Source organism: Corvus moneduloides, chromosome 10 (genome assembly GCF_009650955.1).
Source record: "Corvus moneduloides isolate bCorMon1 chromosome 10, bCorMon1.pri, whole genome shotgun sequence".
Taxonomy (NCBI): Eukaryota; Metazoa; Chordata; class Aves; order Passeriformes; family Corvidae; genus Corvus; species Corvus moneduloides.
This window is the reverse complement of record NC_045485.1, coordinates 5,121,469-5,147,150: the sequence shown is the minus strand read 5'-3', so window position 1 is coordinate 5,147,150 and position 25,682 is coordinate 5,121,469. Positions and strand designations below refer to the sequence as shown.

Genomic DNA, 25,682 nt, shown 5'->3' with positions numbered 1-25,682 from the left:
ATCACAGTTTTGGGTATCTTTTTAATTTTATGGATGGCACAGCTTAAAACCAGGTACATCAAATAAAATAACTACTGCTGAGAGTGAATAAAAGTTGGCAGGTATGGCAGTTGAAAATAACCCTATTTTCACCCTAAATATAGCCTGGTTTAATTGAAATCTAGTGGTAGCTATGAGACAGCTGCTATATCAAAGACCAGTGACAGCCTGCTGAGGTTAAAAGAATACAGGCTGCCTGTGTCTCTGCTGAGATAAAGTGGCATCACAGAGAGCAGAGCAGCAGTTAGATTGATGAAAAGTTAAGTTTTTAAAGCACTGATTTGTAAAGTCCTTATGCAGTTTTATTTATAGTTTGTTTGTCTCTGTCCTCCTAATAAAACAGGTTTCATTCTGAAACCAGAAATGTGATGCAGATCCCGAGCTGATGTTAACTGATTTAGCTCAGCTGGGAAGGAACCCACGGATACAGCAGGTCAGTCACGTGTCCCCCTGAAATTCTGCCAGTGTAGGAGCAACAATGATAGAATTTTGACTTTTTTCCATGAGAGGGTTTCTTAGAAATGGGTATTTCAGCTTCATGAGGTCAGCCTAAAACCACCACATGGTCTAGGGGAGAAGGGTACATTAAGGCACAATCTGATGCTTCCATATCATTAAGTAAGTGATCTAACAGTGATGATGTTGGTACTCCACTCTAACAGCACCATGTACAGAAAGACCAGCAATTTAATTCTAGGAAGGAGTTGTCTCCATTGTCACAGGTGAAAAGTGGACATTTGTTATTATCCCACTGCTTTCAATATTCTCTAATTAACAAGCACTTTGTTTAATTCCTATGCTTTCTGGTTATTATTTTTTTACAGTCTAAACCCCAGTCTCTCAGACTTATCCTCCCTGGTCGCTATTGATATTCTTTTTAGTCGCTAGTACTTAATTAATATTTGCCATGTTCTTACTAAGGTAAGTCCATACTTTCTCATTATATGAAATTAAAAGTAGATGAGCTTAGTTCCCAAATAAGAGAAGCTTTAGAAAGATATAGAGCACCCTCACATATGGATTTTTCTTTTGATTTTGATTCTCAGGAGAGCCCTTAAGACCTTCTATCAACCTTGTCAATCAAATAAATTGATGAATCATTCAGAGCTAAGGCTACAAGCAGTCCTGCATAGCAACTTCTGAGGTGAGTTCCTGGCTTTCTTGATTACTGCATGCAGACAAAACCTCTTCATGGCTGTGGGTCACTGCTGAAGGAATTCAAAACAAGGGAAATTAAAGCTCATCCACCTCAGCTTTTGTGATTGCTCTTAGGAAGATGTGAGTTCAGTTCCCCTTCTGAGCCTCGTACTCCCAGGACTGGCAGGACCAGGAGGAGCATTAGAAAGGCAAAACAATCTGCCCAAACAGGAAGAAAAGCATCCTAAAGTAGCCCCTCTAGCTGAGTACAGGACAAAACCAGCAGGCAGGGAAAGCAGGGAGATTCATGGAGTGTGGGAGAAGAGAAAGGTTATGTACGGTGTTACTGGAGGGTTTGCACAGACGTGCTGAGAGGTTTCATCAGGATGGATGAGTGAAGTGTTCTTATGAACTTTCCCGGGTAGCTGTAACCTGTGTTCTTTGTTGGCATCATTATATGTATGTGGTACAAAAAAATATCAAACTGGAAAGGGGACCACACCAAAGACATTAACAAACCTCAGAGGGTTTTTGTACCTGTTACTGCCCAAAGTATTCCTAAGTATCACATGACACAGCACACTTCTCTGGACTGCCCTGAGAGTGAAGACTGCACAGCCATTCACAGGAGGCTCCTGGCACACTGCAGGACAGGACAAAGGGTAGGAGTCTGTCCTCAGCATCCCTCTCCAGGCATACAGAAGCCCTGGAGCTAATCTGCTTGGTCCTGGGAATGATGTGCTGCTCTGGAGGCATCTAAGTGCACAAAGAGCCTCTCTGGGAGGCTGAATCCTTTATGCTGTTCTTCGTGCAGCTGTAATTTGAAATGGTTTCAGATAACCACATTAGTACATTGAGAGTCTGCAAAGTGCATGTGAGAGAGGGGCAGAGCACAGGGCTGACTTTGGCAATGGCCACTAGTGAAGAGCATACAACAGTGCTTCCACACGGACCCTCTGAGCTTCCAGCACTCTGTGCCTCGGGATCTCTCCAGCCAAGAGTGGTATCTGGGATAAACAGCAGTGTGACATTCCCACTAATGTTAAGGAGAGTTTGAGCAAAGAGGTTCCAGTCATCCCTACTGAGCTGACAAAAATAATTTTGTGGTTTTACCTCTGCATTTGGCTATCTCAAATTTTGTTTTTCATATACAAAAGCAGCGACTAAAAGAATCGCATCAAAACTTTCAAATCCACATGAACAGAACACTTAATCAAGCCCCATAAATGGAGAATAAGAGGACTTTCTCTGGCAGGCTATGCTGCATCTCTTGAAGAATGAAGAGTACATTCATTATGCTTCTTTTTGGAAGGGAAGGATTTTCATCTCCTTTTCAATAGATAGCTTTGAACAGTTCATTTCACAAAACATTAAGAAGGAAAGATTTGGGGAAAATTGTATTTCTCTGCCTTAAAATTGAATTATGGGCAGGGTGTTTGCCAGCTCATTTTTCTTGTTTGTGTGAAACAGACATTTGTGAGTTGTGGAAAATGAGCAATGGGAGGAGGGAGGAAATTGTCCAAGCCTGCATAAGAAGGTTAGATAGTATAGTGGTATAATTTATAAGGATTTACAGACACTGCTGTGCTTCCATACCCAAGAAGGCCATTGTGGACACACTGCACGGTGTTTTTGCCTTGTGACCCATCAAATCAATGGCAGCCATTGATGGGTCAGCTTTTGTCTGCCTTGAGGTCATGGGAGCAGCTATTAAATGAACAGCTCTCAATTCTCATACTGGCATTGGTAATTGAACCCGAGCTATCAGGCTGATGCCAATCACACAGGTGTTAGAGCCTGCAGCGTGTATGGGAACAGGGTGTCACAGTGCAAGGCAGGTTACAAGTTCATTACAGCCAAGCACTTCATGAGCTTCTTATGTCAAGAGAGTCAGAAGGGAGTCTCCTGTTCCCACCAGGCTGGAGTTAGGAAGGACAGGCAGTTAGAGATTTCAAAAAGCTCTCTCCTGTGACACTGGGTCAGTCTCCTTCTAAGCAGAGAACTCTGCATACGCTGGTATCCAGTACAAGTCCTTCCCTGGCTAAGCAAATCCATGCAGTTTCTGATAGTGTGGTAAATTCTTCTCACTGCTCAGCAAGCTTCACAGGGGACTTGGTTACCTCAGACTTTATGGACCTTGTTAATGTTATAAAAACAAGAAAGCACAGAAATTAAGCATTTTATTATGCAAGTTTGAGAGGACAGCAAGGATAAAATACAGTGTTTCATTGTAGGAGCCAGTCTTTATTTTTTTAATATCTGAAAACATGAAAGAGTAATCTCTTATCAGTTGCATGTTCCATTAGGAAACCACTTTGTCTTTTTCATTTTGAGCAGCTATAGTTATGAAAGCACTCTGTGCCTAATTGGTTTAATAGCAAATTCTCATACTTAGGATATAGGAACTATATATATTGTATCAACAAATAATATTTGTTAGCTGCTGCGCTGGAAGGAAGAGGGAACACAGCACATTAGGCCTCCTTTGTTTTTGCAAACTCGTTTTGATATCCCACATTAACATTTCCAAATTTCTTTATAAAGGAAAGGATGCTCTGTTTCACTTGGAAACTGAAAGAGTCTCAATTAGACTGTAATTAGTTTTATATTCACATAATACTGGGAAGAAACTAACAGAGTCCTCTTTTGGGGAAGAAAAAAAAGGAATACTTTGTGAGCTAGCAGTCATTGAAAGGACTCAAAGCCAGAATATCTGGCCCTGATTTTAGTCTCAAACCTGAATCTGTGTTAAAGTCTGTTGAAGGTGCAAACATCAGTCACATCACTATGGATGCAAGTTTATTATATTGTAAGCTTTTTTTGGTTTATCTTTTCCTTTAAATCTGACGGGAAAAATAGGGGAGACTGGAAAAAGGAAAAGAATGGTGTGGATAGATCAGAACAGAACAGCCACAAATAATCCAATATTTCATAATTTAATTTCACACTCACTAGGCTGCAGAGTCCCCACTAGACTGTGGGGAAAATAATCTAAGAAGGGTATTGGCTTAACAATGGTAACGTCAGGGCTTAAAGAGAGGTCTGGCAGCTTTCTAAAAGTAAATGTGTGTCCTTCCTTCTCCCTCTATTTCTCTACTCAATATAGATTAAAGTGACCTCTGGAGATAAACTCTACTGAACCCCCCCAAGTAGTTCTGCAGTGTAGTTTTTATTTGTACAGTATGTGAAAGAAGAGTTCAGATTAAATTCCTGGCCTTTCAGAAAAGTTTTCTCTTCCTTAAAAGAAGGAAACAAAAAGAAAAAAGGGTATTTTATTTTAAAGCCAAAGCCTCTTTCATGGTCCCATGATCTCACGAGTTCTTTGGCTGGCCTGTGACCTTTCAACCTTGCACTACATGTTTCTTTTCTAAATTAGCTAGTGTTGAGACATCAATGGAGGAATATCAATGTTATTATAAAAGGCATCATTCTCTCCCAAAAATGTCAGTGTGAGTGAGTCATTGCACCTAACTGCTTAGCTTTTGTAAGGCAGCAAGGAAGATTTGAAAGTGTGCTCCAGGGTCCCCCAGTCCACTAACTTCTATTTAAAATGCTTTAAAAAGCGATGTCCCTGGCATCTGCTACAATAGAGGCAAGGGAACTAAGCTTTGCTCCTTCAGCCACAGAAGAAAAGTCCTTCCTAACACAAAACTATGTCTGTGGTGTGAAAATACATAGCTATTACAAATAATTTATTTTGAAGGCTATACTCAAAAGTAGCACTGTAAAAACAAACCAACCAACAAACTGAAAACTTGGTGGGAAAGAACTGAGTGTCCTGGTGAGTTTCTAACACCCCATGTCTCTGCATCTCCTTGTATTCATGCTCTCTGGCTTCTAGCAGGTTGAGGAAATGAAATCAGATTAAGAGCTCTATTTTTAATCTTAAGAAGATGGGTTTGTGTTGTCTGGCATCTTGAAAAATCCAACTCTGGATGTTTATGTGGTGCTGATCAAAGAAACAGTGATATTACACGAGGATGTGTAATTATAAGGGTACTTAATCTTCAGCCAGGATGAACTGCTGTACCTACACTGGCATCACACTGTCTTCTGAAGGCTTGGTCCTGGAGCACCTTTAAAATGCTGTAGCCATAGACACAAAGACATTCACTGTCTTTGTGTTACAAAATGCATAGATCTCAAAATGAAAAACACACTGGCCCAAATTCATTCCAGCTGTAACTCTGCTCATGTACAGTTACATCGGAAGTGAAGCTGGCACACATTAAACATGTGTGTCACCTGGTAATTATCTCACTAACAGTGCAGAGAAAAAGGCATGGGAAGGACACATTTCCAAACTCCAGGTCAGATTTTCTCCCCTGTGTGTGGAAAGCTGCCCAACATTTGCTGTGAGCTGTCCTCCCAGCTACCTGGTGATAACCCAGGTTTACCTGCTCCACGGGCTGACACCCACTCGGCGCTGGGTGTTTCCTGTAGCACAGACATAGCCTGGAGTGGGAGAGCCTCTGCTCCCAGCTGGAGGTGTTGGGTGCTTTTAATACAGTGCTGTCAGTGTTTCCTCACAGTCAGTTTCCCTAGAAAAACAGGTTATGTTGTACCTAACCGAATGTGAGGGGAAAAAAATAAACACTTGAGCAGAATGCAAGATAATTGTATTAATTCATCTAAGTGCTTTAGTCTGTAGTGTTTAATGTAGCAACAGCTGAGGATAAAGTGCCAGCTGAGAAGTTCCATTAGGGATGCCAGATGCCCGTATGGTGAGTCCACACATCTTTCTTCATGGCCGTAAGTTTTTCTTCTCAAAGAAGTCTGGGATGCTTATCCCACACCAATTTACCTTGGACTAGTGCTCAGGAACACACTGTTGAGCTGGCATTCCTAGGAACAGAGTGTGTTCCTGCTCGTGTTTTTCTTAGGTCAGTGCCACGTACAGATGACAATGAGAATGAGGGGAGATTTTTTACCTGAAAAATCTCTTTCAAAAGCAGTTAGGTTCAGGACATAATCTCTTGAATTATAAGAGGAAGTCATCTGATTGCAACTTTTGCAGGAAGCGGGAGGAATCTTCTGTACATCATCATAGGAGCATGCTGAAAGGACACGTTTCTCATCTAATTTTGGGAGAAATTTTGAGCCATTTCATACCATCCAGGCAAGCTCTGCTTATCCAGCATAAACCAAATTCAAGTCCCATGTCCATCTTCTTTGTTCATTACTGCAAATGTTTTGGAGAGTGGGAAAAGCTTTACTGAAAGTGTCCAGAAAGGATGAAATGTACTTCCTGAGGCAGACCAAATTAGCAGCAGTTTCTCTAACAAGTTTATGGCATTTATTTATTTTTTGGCCTTTTAGACTTCTTTCTGCTGAGAAATCTCTGACTCATATATAATACAAGTACAGTCTAGCAGGCTGGAGTCATTGGTAAGAGGTCATTAAGCAATACATTCCTTTAAGTTGCTGCTGTAAAATTGGGTGGTTCAATTCAAAACACAGCACAGAGTGGCAATTACCTGCATTAGCCAGATTCTCTGTCTGACATTACTTAGTTGTTCCTAATATTCTTAGTACTAGCCAAACTGGGGAAATACAGCATTCCATTTAAAGGGAATTGGTCTGTTCCACCAAAGGCTCAAACAGGAGCTTGGCCCAGCCTTGGCGTACACTGCTGCACTTGTCCTCTGTGCAGCCCCTCTTCCTGTATTACTCGGCAGCCAGAATTGTGATTGTCCTTGCCCTGGGGCCTCAGTCTGGTTCCCTCAAGACCTGGGAAGGGTCCCCAACTCTGTACATCTTCTGAACACTATCTTTGGTTAATTAATCTGGGCACACAAATCCCAGAAGGTCTTAGTATTTTGGGAAGGCAAATGGTGTCTTACAAAGTCAACTGAGATCAAGCTGGATTTGTCGGTTGTACATAGATGCCCCAGCAATTCAAGGGGATTGATCTGATATTTTTGGTGCTCAAAACAACCAGACACATGCTGTTTGCGCATGTCAGAAAGGCTTCTTGGGGGAATGTGAGCAGAGGGGAGGAGAAGATGCCAGATTTCCAATGAAGGGAGAACGGTGAAGAAGTAAGTAGCTGCAGATAGCAAGGTGTAATCTAGTAAATCCTCTGAATAACTTAATTAGATTTGATTCAGCAAAACACATGTCCAGCTTCTGCTGAACACCAGCCAGTGTTGGGGGGCAGGGACCAGCAGGGGCTTTCATGAATCCCGCAGGAAACAGCTATTTCAGAGATTAAAGGAATTGGGCAGAAGAGGTACTAAAATACTCTTGCTTTGATGAAGATTTTTAATCTAAAGGTGCCAGATTTGCTGATGCTGCCAGAGAATCAAAAGTATCATAAAACTGGCTAAGGGAAAGGGGCAAAGGGTTTCATTACATGAGGTTGGTAAGAGCGAGGAAGCTTTAGCTCAGTTAGGCTTTGCCCATCTCTCTTCCTTCCCTACTCCCCATTCTGAGTGAACTTTGCACTTGATGCATAGGGAAAAAAGTAGAAACACCACTGAATTCAAATGAGAATGCACTATTCTTTTATGTGGCATCAAGGATACACTGCAATTTAATATGGCTATCTGGGTTTTTTCCTGTTTCGGTTTTGCTGTCAAACTCCAGGTTGCTGTAAATGTAACTCAGCATAGGTCCATTTTGGAACCAGCTGGAAGTCTGGTGGGTGTAATTGCATTGCTGCCTGTACAGTTCTTGACTTGTATCAAGGTGAAAAAGAGAGGCATGTCCACTGCATTGCAAAAGTTTTGGAAAGTGCTAGAGAAACAAAGACATCTCTGTGAAAATCGAGGTTGTAGAAAGCTTCTTTGTTCACTTCTTGTTTTTAAAGGGTAGCTTTCCCCACTTGTGCCAGATGATTTGGCTCTTCATCATTCTTGCTTCATAATGCTTGGATCAGCTTTTCAGTGGACAGTGCTTTTTGTCAGGACTGTCAAGAGGTGATCTCCAGAGCAGGATGGATTTTCTGTCTTCCTCTGGCTATCTTGCTGGCTGGCTGTGTGCTTTTTGCCTCCTCTGCATTTTGTCTACTCATCTTTGTGTTTTACCCTGCCTTTTCTTATCTTTACCAGTTCTGGCTCTTTCTGCCTCTTTCTGGACAATCTTTTGTTTACTTTTTGCCAAGTTCCATTCTTTTAGCTGAGGATGTTCAGAAACTGGATCTGGTCCTCAGATATATACACAATCCAATTTATAATGGATGCCAAAAATACATTTTCATCATGACACTTTGAAGATGTTTATTTCAATTTGCTTAAAATGTACCTAGGTCAAATCCTGCATGTGCATACAAACTTAACAGCAAAATGAGATGTGCCTCACCATTTAAGATTTGTTTGCTCAGGATAGGATCCTGTACAGACTTGCAGATATCTTCTCCGTTGAAGAGCTCGTATCAGCTTGGGTTTATTTTAAATTTGTCTACTTACAAGCGTCTCATTATGATAGTATGTGAGCATCTCAAAGGCAGGTGGTTAGATAAGAAACACTCTTGCCACTGTTTAGGAGATAAATGACCTGCTGATGGTCACTTAATCCTGGAGGTTTGCAGCAGAACTTGTAGTTCAGCTGTAGCTTCTGAGAAGAGCCTGGGAGCTGGCAGTGTGATCTGTGCTGGGGCTGGCAGCCTGGTGTCTCACCAGGGAACAGCAGAGTGCATATGAATAAGCAGAGTGCGTGCTGTGGTCTCCCAGGATTTTATCGGGAATGACATGACTTTAGTCCCTGCCGCAGGCACTGTCACCCATCTGGGGGAAGTGAGATGTATATGAAGAAGGGAAATACTTTGGCCTGTGAAATGATCTATAGCTCAGGGGATGGTTCCAAGGCCAGAACTCAAGGGTTTCAGTCCCAGTTCTTTCTCTGCCAGCAGTTGGTGTCTCAGTGCACTTCAGTAGCTGTATGAGTGCAGAGAGCTCTTCGCTCACAGAGAGCTTTCCCAAAGTCACTACAGGCAGAGCACTCAATATACAACAGCAACAAGAATCCAATCCCAGGCTTTGAGAAGGAAAAAAGGAGTTAGGTACTGCTTTTGTCCCTCATGTCACCCATCCCAACTAATTCTGTAGCAGCCAGACCAGGTAAAAGGTTTATGACTCTGCCTTTCTTCTCTATCAAGTGCTTTGTCTCTTTGGAGTTTGCATTCCTGGAGTTCATTCCCCTCAACAGACCCAAGTGAGACTGTTGTTACCTGTGTGTCTGCAAGTATTTGATTTTCACTCGTTGATTTTCCTCCAGTCACAGCAATATATGTACAGATTCCTCTGCTGCTTGTTTTTTCTGTCGTTATTGTAGTCAGGTTAGTTAGATGAAACGTCTGACACAGGTCTTCAAGTGATATGTTCAAAGCCTGGGGAGAGGAAAGGGCTATGGCTATAAAATTAAAATAAATCCCCAGGAGTACAGGCTGAAATAACCTCATGCCACATAACCTACTTGGTAACCTCTTAAGTGTGCAGTATTTTTGCATTTACAAAAGACTTCTCATTTAAAAACAGGGTAGGTCAGACTCCATCCATGGCAGATTCCTCCCCCGCCCCCCTCCCCCCCCCAATATTTCCAGGAACAGTATTTCCACACTCCAGAAAGCTCCCAAAGCAAGCTCCAAGATGAAGTGTACCAAGATTTGGGACTCTGTGAGCCTTGGGTTTCTAAACTGTGCATCACTGAGAGATGATGCAAGAGGCCAAAAGGCGCAATGTCATCAGGGAAAGAATTAAGATTTGGACCGTATGGGGTGTATCTGACTCATAGCTATTAACTTTTGGTGGTAATGATGTGTCACCTTAGTCATGATCTTCATTACAAAATTCTCCCTGTCTTTGCAGGGATTTTCCCTGTCCTCTTAATCTGCTTTGCCGTATCTCATAGATGAATCTAATTAGGAAGATTTAATAGGAAATCATTAGGTGATTTCATAGGAAAGAAGCAACTTTTCCCTACTGCCATCCTTCCTCTCCCCGTGGCTCCTACTTTGCAGTCACTTCTCCCTTACTCATTTCTCAGGAGAACAAGCAGTTCTGAAGCAATGAGATGAACGACACCAGTTTCCCATGTATTCCTGCATATCTGGGTGACTGACTAGTCCAAAAGCTACAGTTTCTGATAAATTTTGCTAGGTTTTTGGGAGGCACAGTGATGGTGTTTATGTGTGGGGTTTCTGCTATCTTGTAAGGTTTAAGCGCACACAAGTGCTCCAGCTGAGGCATGGGCAGATTCCCTCCCCTTTTTTCACAGAGAACAACTGCTCTCCAAAGGCTCAGGAGTGATCACGGGGTCTTCTGTCTGTCGTGAAGCAAGTTAGATGCTGGCCAAGAGCCTGCAAGCTCATTTGGGGGAAGCACACGGGCATTGCCTTGACACACAGGTGATCACAGATGCCTCATTTCTGTGGGAAGCAGCTTAAGACGCGGCTGGCAGAGCTGCAGAGCACCAGTTTCAGGAGCTGGCAGGCTGTTGTAGGATATAAACTCCAAAGCTGACAATCTGTCGTAGAAAATTGCCTCTCTTCCCACATCTGCTCTTAAAAGGGCACTTTCAGCCTCCCCGGGACCTTGCTGGCACTCTCCGGCTGTCAGTTGAACTGCTTTCTCCTCGCCGGTCTAAGTGTGGAATGATTTAAGTCTTCTACACGGTTGTTTTCCCACCACGCTGGCGGAACTCGGGCTCCTCAGGTTAAGCACCCGGGCCGCGCCGCAGACAAAGAAGGGTTCGATGCGCGTTGTCACCGCATCCTTCCCAAAGGATGGCGTGCGGCCCCCCGAGTGCTGTCCGCGCTGTGGGGCTGTCTGCGCCCTGCCCGGCCGCGGGCTGCCGGTCGGGGATGCTCCCGGCCGCGCTCCAGCGGCTCCGGGCGCTGCGCAGCGCCCGCGGCGGGGGCGCGGGGCGGGGCGGGGGCTGCGCCCCGCGCGGGATTGGCGCGGGCCGCGTGATGCCACGTCCGGCGGGGGAAGCCCTGCCCGCCCGGAGCCGCCCCGCCGCCGCTCGGCGCGCAGGTGGAGCGGTGCCGGCACCGCCCAGCCCAGCCCAGCCCGGCCCGGCCCCGCCGCGGGAGCAGCCCCGCAGCCCGCCCCGCGCCCCGCCCCGCTCCGCCGCGCTCCGCCCGGCCCGGCGGCGCCGCAGCCGGCAGCATCGCGGCGGGACTGCCCGGGGATGCAGCCGCGCTAAGAACAAAAGCCCTCTGCGCGCTCACGCTCCGGGGCTTTGAAGCGGCGCGGCCGAACTTGGATCTCTGCCCCCTCGCCCGAGCCACGGCGGCGTCCGGGGCTGAACTCGCCGGCATCTTCCCCGCACGCCGCGGGCAGTCGGGGCTCTCCCGCCCGCCGCCCTCGCCCGCCCGTCCCGCCGGGGCTGCCCGCGGAGGGGGCCGCACCCCGCGCCCCCCCGGCCGCCTCCGCGCCGCGGGACCTTGGCTTTGCCCTTCGCGCGGCAGGTGGCGGGGCCAGCGGAGAAGGATGCGTGTCTTCCCGTGGGGATTTTGGCTGCTGTGTGTCGCCTCCGCCCCGGCTCGCGGTGACAGCGGCAGCAAGGCGAGGAGCTGCGCCGAGGTCCGGCAGCTGTATGGAGCCAAGGGCTTCAGCCTCAGCGGCGTGCCCCAGGCCGAGATCTCCGGTGAGTCCTGCGGGGGGCCGAGGGCGCGGTGCCCCGGCCGGGGCAGCCCCGGGGCCGCTGCTATCCCGGGGATGCCTGGGCACGGCTCCGGGAGCCGCGGGGCGGGGGAGCGCTCGCTGCCCCACGCTGGAGTTTGTCTCGGGTCGTGGGTGGCGAAAAGTCGGACCTGAGAGGTTTCCCCTAGGGCCGGGCTCCCCTCGCCCCTCTCGACACCGGTGGTAGCATTGCCCGGGCTGGAAGGGGTCTCTCCCCGGCAGTGGCGATGCGAACGGAGCTGTGTGAGTGGGGGTGGTCGCACCAAGTGTTCAGTGGTGGTTCTTTCTTTTTTCTCATTGTCTCGTTGCTTCTGTTTCGAGTACAGCTGAAGCGGGTTTCAGGGTTTTGGTTCAGAAATCAAAAATAATCAGATTGTAATGGGTTTTGGTGTCGGAACTGGAAAATGCCACAAGGTTATGAGAGAAGAACTGATTTATTTAAATCTTTTTCTGGATGGGAAACAAATGCGTAAACGGTATTTGCCACTTACTAAAAATGAAGCAGGAGTAAAATGACCGTGTCAAACGTGAAGCGCAGAGGAAACCTGTGCAACCTACATTAGAGTGTGTCCTCTTGCCTTCATTCTGGCTTTGGATAAATATTGGTTGATTTCCTCCTCTTTGTAGAAACAACTGAAATAACAAAGAATATTCAAGGTCTAGTTCGTGTTGGGTTTGGGTTTGGTTTTGGTTTTTTTCTCTGAAGGTCTGGGGAAAATATGCTGGTGTATGGTAGGGTTTTTTTAAATTCTCGTCTAAGTTTTGATACACTAACTTGTGACCCGTATCTGAGAGCCTTCTCCTCACTTGTGGGAGCTTCCTCCTTCAGACAAAGCATAAAACATGCAGGCGTACGTGCCAGAGCCAACCTACAGGGACACCCCAGTAAAACTGCAGTTTGTAGTGCACATCTGAGCTATAGAATGCCTTATGTTGAATATTTCATCAGGTATTTTTTCAGAGAAACCAATTTATTGTCTGACCTATGAATGGAGAAGGCTGAACCGTGTACATCCCTCATAAATGTGAACAAATTAATACTTTCTTTGTCAAGTTACAACTGAGAGTAAATTTCCAAAGTAAAATGAGCAGTCCTCAAAGTTAAACAGTGGGGAGTTTCAGAATCATTTGAACATCACTATTAATAGAACAGTAATTCAGTTGAGCAAGAAAGTGGCTTTTTATAAATTTGCATCTAATTATTGCAGATGTAAATATATTAGCAGTCGTGTTTCAAGTGGAAAGTTCTTGGAAGGCTAAATGTTTACAAACACTCGTGAAGGTGGCTCCGGCATTGTACACAGGGATAGTACTACAGGGCAGTCGCGAGGCTTGCAGCAGCTGTGGCTGCAAGTATCGCATATCGCAGGTTGGCAGCAAGTAAAACGTCTTGTACCTGCAAATTGTTGAGGTTCCGGAAGTGTCAGGACACAGATTTCCAGGATCCAGGAGTTCTGTTTCCTGCTGTTTGTTGGTACGAGCACATACGCTGGCAGTCTCAAGCCACAGTAGTTATAATTGTAGTATCAAACCGGGCATCTTTGGCTGTTACTGTAGACAGGGAATGATATGAATAGACAGATAAATGATATGAAAACTTGAGGAATCCACATGGAAAGTAATATGAGGAAGTGCTTGGAGGAAGAGTGTTCCACATATAAACCTGCTGCTGATACCATTAGCCTGGTGTTTAAAACAGCTAACAGACTTGATGATTTTCATTAGTTATTACCGTGCGTATCTCCTGACTAGTACATGTTCTGGAACGTGTTTTTGTGTTGCTGTAGTACTTGCCTTGAGTACTTGCTCAACATCAGTGAGCGTAGATAGAACCTTAGAAATGTCCTGTACGGCATTGTATCCTCTGTGCTTTTTAGCAGCTGTGCAGGTTTTTGCAAAGGTTGGTGCCAGTTCTGCTGTCTCCAAGAAGAGTCTCAAGACCCTCCTTGCAGTATCCCCACAAGTACCAAGTATGGGATCATGCAGTTTATAATTCCACATTTGGTCCAAGTGTTTGTTGCTTCAGGCTGCTTTCAGTGGCACCAGTTCAGCTTGCTGACCATGGGGGTTGTCATCTGCATGGAGGCTTGTCAGGTTACACCCGCTGACACCTGTGAATGCATCCACGGGCACACAGCTGAGGAGGGGTAGGTGTCTTCTCCTGTGTCTCAAGTGAAAGGAGAGGAAATGGTCTTAGGTTGTGCCAGGGCAAGTTCAGATCAGATATTAGAAAAAAATTTTCACTGAAGGAGTAGCCATGCATTAGGATGAGTTGTCCGGGGAGGTGGTGGAGTCACTCGGGGATGTGGATAAGGGGTTGGTTATGGTGGTGCTGGCTTGACAGTTGGACTAGATGATACTGAAGGTTTCTTCCAACTTTGGTGATTTTGTGACTGGACAACTTTTGGCTAAGTTAAGAGATGTTGATGAAGTGGGTTCAATGTTGTCTCCAGTTGGACCTGTGCTGAGATTTCCTGATGGTGGTCTTCTCCATGTTTTAAGAACCACCCCATGAACCATGTTTTTATTTTATTTTTGAGCTGTTTGGAGACAAAAGCCCTTCACTTTGTTCCTCTCCAAGGAGATCTTGCTGTTCCTTCTCTCCATTGCTTGCCCTGAAGCAAAGGGAAACATTAATTTCTTAGCCCAATGGCCTTGTCCCCAAAGTGGTGCTGCCGTGCTCGGCTGACCTTGCTCCTGTCTGCTTTGACCTGGCTCCAGGCACTGCTTGGTGTGTGGACGTCACAGCAGGCCAGCCCCAGAAGCCAAACCACACACTGCCTGCACCCCCAGAGCTGCACTGCAAAAGGAGTTCAGCGAGCTCCCAGGATGCAGGCTCTGACTCAGACTGAGATTGGCTGTGTTTGTGTTGGGTTTAGAACACTTACTGCACGCTTTACACCTTCTAATCTGTATTCTTAGTTATGATTTAAGAGGATTATGAATAATCTAGCGTCTCCACAGCTCACCAGAAGGTAGCCCCTGCTTGTGGGTGTATGGATCAGTTGGAGAAGCAGTCACACAGTTATTACCTGGCTAATAGATAAGCATCTGATGCAGGGATAGACTCTTGGCTTACCAGATTTCTCATGAACCACCTAGACAGGGTTTCCTGGTTTTTTGCTAATGTTGTACAATGCCTTTAACATGTCTAAGCACTTTGAATGTGTCAGGTGCTGTTATTAAGTGTGTTTAGGGAATACACAAGGTGTTATATCTCAGTACTTTGAAGTCAATGGCAAAATTCCCAAACATGAAAGCAGTGTCTGCTCATGTTAGCAATCCTGACAGACAGCCATGCACTCGGAGTCTTGGGTGACGATCTGCCTGCAAGAGAGTTTCTAAAGCTGGGGGAAAAGCCCCTTACTCCTTGAGTTTGGGAAAGTTACACCACTTGCTCTCGTAAGATGTACTACTAACTTGATCACAGTTTTCCTGCATGTTGGAGAGCGTTCCCACTCTCCATTTGGATGACCCACAGCCCTTTCTCTGATTGCTACAAAATATGGGAAACCAGTTGGAGAACTTCCAGGTTTTCTGTTTCCTCTCACGTCTTCTGGAGGTAGGAGGACTCTGTTTTTACTGTCTCATGTTCTTGCTGCCCAGACACCATCACCCCACTGCAGGTCCCCTGCTCTGGTGACTGAAGGGGAGACATACCCTGCTCTAGGGGTGCTTCTTAGTGCCTGTGTTAAGGGCTGGTCTTAGGCTCGCAGTGTGGCTTATTGATAGAAGAGAGTGAGCCTACGCCACAAAATATCGCACTGTGGGGGATATCCAGCTTTCTCTGATTTATGGGAGTGTCTCGGGATTACTGATGTTGGATGGGTGACTGCTCCCCAGAATCTTGAGCAGAGGTAGTTCCCTCATGGACTGGAGAAGACCTGAGCGTTGTGATTTGATGTGGATGTGCTTGGCCCTTGCTCTGTGTTTGGTTCGGACTTCTGCTTTGGTTTGTTTATTCCTGAGATTAATCCTTCCTAGATGTGGCTCGCTGCTAGGTTGAGCTTGTTGACATGGGCAGTGGGGGCAAGGCAGCTAAAGAAGAGGAGGGTACAGCAAAAAGCCAGCTGGACTTTGCCAGGCTGCCCATCCAGTCACACATTGTGCGCAGATCCTTCCCTGGCTCCCCAGCTGAAAGGAGTTACAACATTTTTTTTAACCTTTTAGGCTGTATAATTAGGTTTTATGATGAAAACATTGTCAAGTGTATGTGTTTGAGCCCTTTAGAGAAGTGTTATCTAAGTAGAGAACAGGTCTGGCAACCGGCTGGGACTTGATCAGGCTCTTGGAAGGGGGTAATGGAACCCCATCTTGGAGGGTATTTCAGCTGCTGGCACTTCCAAAGTGGGACAAACCTACGTCTGTGGTTTGAAACATAAAATCTGGGGCTCCTCCAATCCCAAGGAAAGATCTTTACCCATGATTAAAAGGGGCACTCTATTGATCCAGTGCTTTTTGAGGTGGTCATTGCATTTGGGTGGTAGTTCCTGAGGGCAGAGGGATTTCTCAAGATTACCTCCACGGAGGACTCCCAGATGCAACAGGATCCCGTTAATGAACTGGATTTGTTCGGGGCGGATCAGAATGGCCTTTGTATCCTGCTGGGTTTAGAGTGCTGTTTCTGACGAGGCAAAACACAGGGAGCTGTGCCTTTTCCTCCATCTGGCAAGTGTTTTGGTAGGAATGTCGGGGGCGGCCGTGCCTGAGCGGTGCGTCCCCGTTTGTGTTGGGCCCGAAGCCCAGGGCAGGGTGCGCGCCGGGCGCTGCGGTGCCGGTGCGCGGCCGCTCCATGTGCGCGCCCGTGGAAACGGGATCCATGGAGAAACGGGGCGCCCTCTAGCGGCCTTCCCGGGCCCGGGGATCTTCCTGCCGGCGTCGGGAGAGCTGTGGGGTGCTGGCGTTATTTTTAAGAGAATCTGCTTTTCTGTCACCGTGATATGGATGACTAAGCTCTCACCACATAATTATCCTTATCAGCTGTGTCTGAAAAAAAAACTATTTCAACAGCTGCTTTTGTTGGTGAAGCAAAAGCCTGCTATATCTTTTTCCAAAAAATTTGCACGGATGTATAGCTGGAGACACCCACCAGCACCGCTGTGTGAAACTGCAGAGCTCACCTCATGTCTCCTTTTCCTGTTCCCGCCCTGCAAGTGCCCTGGTTTATTGAAGAACACATGTCAGTCAATGTCTGGGTTCTCCGGATGGGTTTAATAGGATATGTGTGGTTTTTGGCAGTGATTGTAAAACAGTTGGTTTAATGTTCTATTGCTTTCAGTACAATTGTCTCACATGGAGGGGACCAGATAGATATATTCCTCTGGGTGATTTCAGTAATTAAGCGTGCTTTGACTTAGCCAAAGGCAGGGTGGGAGCTGGTAACTTTGTTATCAAAAATGTGTATTTAAAGCCAGAGGTTTTATTTTCCTTGTAGGTCACAACAATAAGTGAAAACAGAGGCCCTGGAGCACCTGTCCATGAGCAGCAGCTGAACACAGGCTCTGTGCCTGATCCACCAGGGCCCACTGGGCTGGGGAGGGGGGGTTGAGGATCATCTATTTTTATTGCAGCATCAAATTGCATTAGGCACTGTATGGCAGGGGAAGGCAGGATAAAAGGATGGCTCCAGCCTCAGAGAGCTGTTGGTCTGAGCAATATCCTGACCCTGCTCCTGCAGTAGTCTCAGCACTGTGTGGCTGGGGCCAGTGCTGCAGCTTTGGTCTCGTGGCAGAAGCTTGTGTGCTCTTCTCGCTTGTCTTGTGGGACTGTGGAAGTGAGGAGCAGGGTAGTTGGGGGAGTGACTGACAGGTGTCACTGGCACAAGGAGAAATTCTGTATTTGCTTCCAGCATTCAGCTGAGAATTTCAGGGGAAGACCAGGGAAATAGACATCTCAATTCTGTGGAAATCCACAGGCTTCCTTGGGGAAAACAGCTTTAATTTCTGTTTGCTGCCCAGGTCCCTGCTGAATGCTACATGTTTCTGTATATTGGGTTTCTTTCTGCGCCCCGTGGGATGCTTCTGTGTACACGTAGCAGGCAGGTAGCCCCAGGGAGGGGATAATGTCAAAACAGCAGGCTGCTCTGGCACACAGTTGGCTCAGCTGGCTCTGCCTGACTCCTGTTACAGGGCAGGTGTTGCCTCCAGACAGGAGTGCTGCTTTCCTGCAAGCAGCTTCCAAGGTGGTGAGTGCACATGTTGCTCCTGCTCAGGGAAGCTGTAACAAAAGCCCCTGCAGAGAGTTGCCTTCAGCGAGGTGTTCTGCAGTGGCAGGGTGTCCCCTGATGGAAGCACATCCAGCTCCCCGTGCTCCGAGTGCTGCGCAGCAGCAGGGCTGGGCTCTACCTGCCCTGGGTACGGGCAGAGGGCCTCCCATGTCCCTGGAATGTCCTGCCCTGCAGAGGGCATGGAGCAAACGTAGAGTCACCTTTTTGGCTTTTCCTCTGCAAGAGCTTCCGCTTAGTTGAGTGTTAATTCAGAAAGGAGCTGGACGTGCTACTTCTGGTTGGGTGGCAGGGAAGTCGCCATCAAGTGCCCTCCTCAGCTTTCATCTGCCCCTTCTGAACTTGCTGCATAGATTGAGTCTTTCTGAAAATCCTAAGTCACTCCTTTCTACCTCTATAAGTTAGGCCAGAGTTGGGCCTTCTTTTTCAATTTTCCTCCAAATACTGATTCCCAGGCACAGCTGGGAGAAGGAAGGAGAGGTCCAGTGGCAGCTTGTGGGGCAGACACGCCGCCTGCATGGGTGGTGGCCTGGAGCACGTCCATAACAATCTCTTCGTCTTTCAATTTACTTGGGAAAAAGTGACACTTCTCTTTTGCTGTGTTTTACTGATGGCTGTAAGGGTAACTCTGCCCCATCATGATGGGGGGAGACCTAGGGGAGATCCTAAAGCTTGTAGGAGCCCTCATAGCAGTTGCTTGAAGGTTATTCCACTGTGTTTTGTAGTTTGTTTGCACAACATTGCTGTAGCTGCCATTGCATTAGAGTATTTCCCCTCAAAGTTACAAAAAATAGATAAAATTCAAAGCAGAAAATTTCCTTTATTCTCTGTTAGCTGTGAAGGACAGACTGCCCTCTCCTCTGATGTATGTATACCCTGACACTTTGTTGCTCAGAATATATTTTATCCCTGACAGGTGAAACCTGTCTGTAAGTAACATTTGATTCCCAGGGAATCGGGTTACCTCTGTTGCCAGATTGTTCTGCAAAAATAATGAAGCTTTAGACTGCAGACACTTAAAATGCTTGTCTGAACGTGACAGAGCTGTGAGCTTGGTCAATCACTGCTGCCCAGTAATGTGTTCCTGTTTTACTTGGAATTCTTCAGATATGGAAAACTTTTCTTTCTCAAAGTTCAAATAAGCAGAGCGCTGTGACAGTTTTTCACAATGCTCTTGCTTCTGAGTTTTAAAAAATACACTCATCACAACTGTGTTGCCTGTATAGAAATTATAAAACTAATTTGATTTTATGTGCCTTTCTGTATAGTGCAGCATGAATCAGAAATACAGAATTACCCAGCTGTTACAGACTCCTGTGCTAGCAACATGAGTAAAACCAGTTTTTCAATTGCCATGCATTCTTCTGAAGCATAAAAAAGAGAAGAAAACAACAACAGAAGTTTTGTGTGGTTTTGGGGAGCAACGTGGTAGTACTATGTAGACAGTCAAGCTTTTATATGACTAAAATGCAAATACTCTGACAAATAGTTTTGGCTTGCAAAAAATTAGTATTTTATAGGATTGTAAAACTATCCTGTGTAATTTAGTTGGACGGGCATATTTCTAAAATATGAGTATTTAAAAAATTCTTAGTTGTAATTTTTATTCGTAAATATAATAAATGCGCTGTCAGAAATTAGCATTAATTTTACATTTTGTAAATTACAGATATAAAGAGTCTATTTCAGTCTCTTCTGCTCTCAGTTCATGTTGTTGCATTGAAGTTTGCAGTGATTTCATTGTATAATTGATCCTGAAGTGAGTGCCAAGCACAACAGACTTTTGTATGAGGGCTGCTGTCCCAGAGTCTCGTCTGTTCCTCCCCAGATAAGCTGCGTGGTGCAAATCGGGTGCTGTAATTACCGTCTGGGTCTGGAAGGAGGGTGGTCTAGTCCTAGTCCCCATCTGGATGCAAATTTTCACCATGAAGCTGGAAAAGCCACTTCACTTTTCTTGTTTCAGCAGTTTCCTCTGCCATAAACGCTAAATTGGAATGAGAGAGCTTGAATAACTCACGGGAAGTTTGGTTTATTAAACTCCAGTCCCTAGATGTAAGAGCAGTGGTCTTCTCCCCCGATGCAGTTGCTCGCTGTGCACAGCTGTGCGAGTTTAAAACAGTTGTATAACCAGTTTAGATTTTTACAAACATCTGTTTGGCTTTGTGACAGAGTACCAAACAAGCCCTGCGAAAGAACCCCTCTCTCTCTCTCCTCTTGCATTTGCGGGAGGTCTCAGAGAGACTTCCATGATGAGGGAGGAGGAGGAGGCTGGTATTTTTATTAGAGAGGCTCTCGAGGCCACAGCGTAGCTAAGGGACTCATCTGCTGTGAATTTGAGGAAGGGCTGCACAATAGTGGGAACGCGCGGGTAGAAATGCCTTGGACTCTGCTGCCGGCTCCCCAGGGCCTGTGCCCCAGCACATCCAGTGGCAGCGGGTTGTAGCAATGCCCCAGCTGTTTGTGTGTTGGGGGGATTGATGTGGAAGAGAGAGTGGGAAGAGCCTGGGGAGGTCAGAGAAGTGCTCCAGTTTGCCTTTTGCAAGTGGTGAGCTTGGCTAACAGTTGGGTTTGATGATCTTAGAGGTCCGGATTTCCAACCTAAACAAGTCTATCATTTGTGGCAGGTCTGTTCTGTGCCCAAAGCACGAACTTTTGCAGGTGCATGGTGGCCATACGCTGAGCTTGTGATGGGTGAGTGTTACCTGGCCATGTGCCCTGTGCTCACAAACACAGCTCTCATGCAGGCAAAGTCCTCTTTGGGGCATGATGTGATCCCTGTACTTGGATGTGGCATGTGCCTTTGCTTAAGGAATCACTGGTGTGGCTTTAAGTGTATCCATAAATGGAGGAATGGCTCATCCCAAAGCTGGGGCTCCATTGCTCTACTGTCACAGTTGGTATAAAAGTGCCATTGGCATCCAGAGCTTGCTTCTGACACCTAGCCGTTTGTCCCATCTGGATGGCAGCATGGGGGACAATGTGTTTTGCCATATCCATGTTTCCTGCACTGTTCAGTTGTGGGATCACTAAAGCCCCAAATGTCTCCATGCCAAGCCTTTCATATCAGGATGGCTGAGTGGGCTGATTGTGCTGCTCCTTAGGGCAGGACATTCAGGGAAAACCTAAACCAAATGTTGATAGAAATTCTGCAGAACTAATTAAAATGAAATTTTTATTGGTAAATCTTCACAGGTGCCAGCAAATATAAATAAGCAAAGCTTAAGCTGTGACTTTATTCTTAAAATAAATAGAGAGCAAACACCTTTTGACAGGGGGCACATTTTACTTGTAAACCAGGAGAGAAAGCCACTGTGTTGAAATGCAGTATCACTTCTCACACTATCCTGGATCAGCTGTCTGGGAGCTTGAGTTTTGGTTTAATTAGTAACACTGCTGCTACTGTTTGTGTTGCACTGAAGAGATCTCCTGTCACAGTCGTAAATTAAATATTTTTCACTGTTAGCAAAACAGTGTGACAGATTTTAGGACTGAAATTCCTAAACGTATCTGCTGATGTATGTGTGTCCAGCAGCATGGTGTCTTGTGTTATCCTGCTGTCACTGATGTATTTTGAGCACGTTACATCACTCAGGCTGACCTGGCTATCTTTTTTGTCAGCTACAGAAAAAGACTTGTGAAATGTCCCTTTCCAGGGTTCTTCATAGGAGCAGTGGTTGCTCTCAGGGCCTGCTGTGCCTGCATGTGCTGAGACCCCTGGAACAGCAAACGTCCACAAGTGGTGTGCAAAAATAATGTTCCTGTGTTGTTCTGTAAACTGAAGGCTGCAGGGTATGTGTAGTGTAAAATGCATAAAAATGCAACAACTGATAGAAGAAAATAAGTATTTGCATCTTTTATTTTAAAAAATAGTGTGAAGTGCCTTATAGTCTTGTGTTTGGTGTCTGTGAGGCTGCATCTGGAGTATGATGTCCCGTTTCAGGGTGCCTGTCAAGGAAAGGAATGGCTGCACTGGAGTGGGTCTGGCACAGCCACCAAGCTGCTGGTGGGTGCTGGAGTGTGTGGTGCCCCAAGGGGAAGCTCTGAATGCTGGGCTTGTTCAGCAAGTGAAGTCTAGAAGAAAGAGGGCTAGAGGAGAGATCCCATTGCTGCCTGCAACTACTCAGTGTGTGGGAACAGAGGAGACAGAGTTAGACTGTGTGTGTGGCAGCAGGATAGGAGGTGGTGGACACCAGCTGGAGCTGGGGAAAGACTTTTTCAACCTGAGTGATTGAACACAGGCACAGGAGTCCAGAGGGGTGGTGTGATTCCCATCTCCATCCCTGGAGATACTCAGAGTTTGAGTGGACCAGGCCCTGGAGCATGTGCTCTAGTTTGTCCTGCCTTGAATGAGGCGTTAGACTAGATGGCTGCAGAAGACCTGCAGGCTTCAATTATTCTGTGATACTGTGCAAATGTTGTAATTGTGCCATACAAGGATCAGGTGTAGGTGTAGGCAGAGGAATGTTGTTAATGATGGTCTTCTGAGGAGAGAGGCATGAAAGAAAATCCTTCCAGTACTGCCATGTAACATTAGCAATTTTTGAACTTATTTATTAGCTTATGAAATATGACGTCTAGTGAAATCAAAGAGGAGCAACAGTGTTCTCCTACATGAGTAAAAACCTGTGCTGGTACTCCAGAGATCAGTTAAGTTTTCTTCTCTGGCACATGTGTCTGGCATGACCTTGGGCAAGTTGCTTAATCTGTCTGTCTCTCCAATCCCCATCTGTTCATTACTGTCTTTAAATTACAATACCTTGTTTTTGTAATTTGTCTTTGAATTATAAAGTCTTGGAATACTGATTCTTACTATTTCTCGGTATTTCACTATACGGTACTTAGCACAATGGGACCATAAATCTTTATCAGTCCTGTGATACACAAATAATAAACAGTAACAGCATAATTTAGGGCCACATTCTGCCTCTGATCTCATGATGCATAAAGACGGGGGTTTTGTTGATTAAAATGCTGTGCTATTCAGCCTAACAAAGATACATGGGCCTTACTGAACAGATTTTTATGAGCCTGTTGTTGGCCCTTTGGTTTGTTGGGGTTTTATTCTGTTTCCTCATTACTCATTGATTGCAGGTATCTAAACAATTTGCTTGGCGGATCAGGGAATAATAAATTCCTTTAATCTGTGTCTCTTTCAGTTTAATTATTGTTAACTCATTACTTAGTGTTTAGTTCAATGGATAATGAACTCCGTTCACTGTGTGGTGAAACAGAGTTGGACTACAGAGACAGAACTGGCTTCTCTGGTTCTTTTGAAGCTACAAACCAAAATTGCAGAGTCACTGAGTGTTTAACTCCAGGTTAGATTGAAGGTTACCAGCAGGCACACTGTGGTTACCTTTGCAGGCTCAATGTAGGTTAACATTATTTCGGTTGGTTCCATGTCTGGCACTGCATTACATTTGCTGCTTTATTTTTAGGCAGTTAAGAAACTGGTAACTACAATGTAGGCAGCTATTTTAGTCTTGATTATAAGACAGTGCCTAATAAATCATATGTAGTACAATCCTAATTACTGCAGACAGACTTTACATTTGTGACTGTGGTAATACTGTGTTGGACTACTTCCTGCAGAGTTTAGCAGTGTGTTCAGACCTTCCCATTTTGGCTACGGCTGAGAGAATAAATCCTTCATTCACTCAGGGGTGCTGTGGTCTCTAGTGCCATGCCACTGAGCATCTGGGCTCTTTTAGGACATTACCCATTTCTCTTGTTTCTTCTTCCTGTAATTTTCATCATCTTCTCATCCCAGGAGGCTCAGTGAGCCCCACGCAGCAGGCATTGGCCATGGCTCCACGTTGTGCCAGCAGCACACAGGCAGTGCTGGTGCTGAGGGGTCTGTTCCCAACCTCAGGGAGCACACGTGGGTCAGGGTCACCCCCATGGCTTCGCTGTCACATCAGCAGCTTGGTTCAGCCTCGAAGCCAATGACCACCGTGTCACATCTAACACAAACTGAAATACACCTGTGTGGTTTTTAACACCTCAGTTATGTATGTTAAGTTTTCTTGCTAAGGCTGGACACCAGAAACTGGGGGAGACTAATGCACCAGGGAGGGGAGTAGGTCATGTGGAGTCCTGTAACAGTGAGCAGCAGCTCATTCAGCTGCTGCTGCCTGCTCTGACACCCGGCAGGCTTCTCGCATCCCCCCTCTGTTCTGCAGCTATTCATGCAGCAATCCTTTGAGTAAAAATGCTACTGAGACTTTCCTCTTACCACCAAGGCTGGGACTCTGGAGGAGAGCATGAAGCCTGCAAACACAGCTGCCCTCAGTAGAAATGTGACTTTCCTATCATTAGCCTTTTCAGCTAAAATGAAGTAAAGAAAATAGGGATTTTGGTGAGATCCATGCTGAATGGCTTCTGAAAGTTTGGCAACGTGTCATGGAAAGCTTGAGTATGGCTATATGTCAAAGATCACTGTTGAAATGTTTATTTTGGGCTTGCCACTGTATTCTGCTCAGTCATCAGGAGAAGACAGTTTGTAACATTCATACTGTCTGACCATTTTCAGCACAAATTTAATGCAATGAACTTTCTTGCAAAGTTAACAAGGAGAGAGAACTTGAGAGCCCTAGATTATTAAATTGCTGCTCTGGAGATATTTTTCCTCTCCTGAGGAAGGAGTTGTTTTTTTGCAGTGTCCCCCACAAAAAGGCCTTTAATACAAATGACATTACCCACATTTGCAGAAGGAGAAAATGGCACTTGCCAAATCTGCAAATCACAGTTGTGTTTCTGTCAGCTTTGGCAGTTACGTGGCTTCTGGTAACGCTAATGAAGGCAATCTGCTTTTAATTTAAAATCCTCCCTGCAGAAAAAAAGTAGCTGGCAGTTGAGGGATTCGGCAGTATCCTTGTGTGAAACTTCTCTTTCTTTCTTTTCTATGGTTTGCTTTAGCCAAGGAGAAACTGTTAATTAAAAAATATTCCTAATGTAGCCAAATATGCAGGAATGTACTTATGCAACAACTACCTGTACCCGTTCTGCAGTAAATCACTTTTTTGTTTTCATTTGATGAGCAATTCTAATTAACCAAATAAAAATACTGCTTACCTTGCACTTAACTCAGCATGTTTGCTGCTTCTCAGATGATTGAGGGACCCAGGACAGCAGGTTTTGTTTGGATGACTCCTTTGGATTCAGCAGGGCCGAGGTGGTCAGGCGGCACAAGGCGAGGATAATGCCCAGGGAGGACTCAGCCTAGGGAGCAGCTCCCGCTGGCTGCGGTGGGCAGGGTGGGAGCACCCAAAGGTGCAGGCTCTCCCAGAAGGCTTGGCCTGGCTCTGTGCCTCCTGCAGGCACAGAGCAGGGAGACAAAGGACGGGGGGAAGACAGCATTGCTCAGACCACATTTAAATGCAGTTTCTTTGAAGGCGTTTTTCCATAGTTCAGAAGGTACTGGACCAAATCATGGATCCAGTCCACATAATTTGGTGCTTTGCAGAGCGGTAAACAGTCTGTGCTTGGAGAAGAGTGTGAGCAGAGTGTCTGTGTGTTGAACATACACAGTGATGGTGATGTGGTCCTGCAGCAGAATCATCTAGAAATGATCCAAGTGCCTGTGTGTTGTGATCCCTTGCTTCAGCCCTTGGTCCTGCCCCGGATCCTTTGCAGCAGTTCAGAGGAGCTGCAGGCAG

The 25,682-nt window shown here is 45.9% G+C and overlaps 1 protein-coding gene across 2 annotated transcripts in view; it reads left to right on the top strand.

The window, feature by feature from the left end:
* The first annotated feature begins 1,113 nt into the window (after positions 1-1,113).
* Positions 1,114-25,682, top strand: part of GPC1 (glypican 1) — a 214,653-nt gene continuing 190,084 nt past the window's right edge. The window contains exon 1 of one of the 2 annotated variants that reach the window (XM_032119506.1): positions 1,114-1,183. Coding sequence is in view for 1 of the 2 variants with exons in the window: in XM_032119504.1 (XP_031975395.1) it covers positions 11,610-11,766 (157 nt within the window). In the remaining variant the exon portion in view is untranslated. Of the gene's footprint in view, positions 1,184-11,245; positions 11,767-25,682 lie in introns of those variants that run through there. The other variant, XM_032119504.1, reaches the window with a different exon arrangement.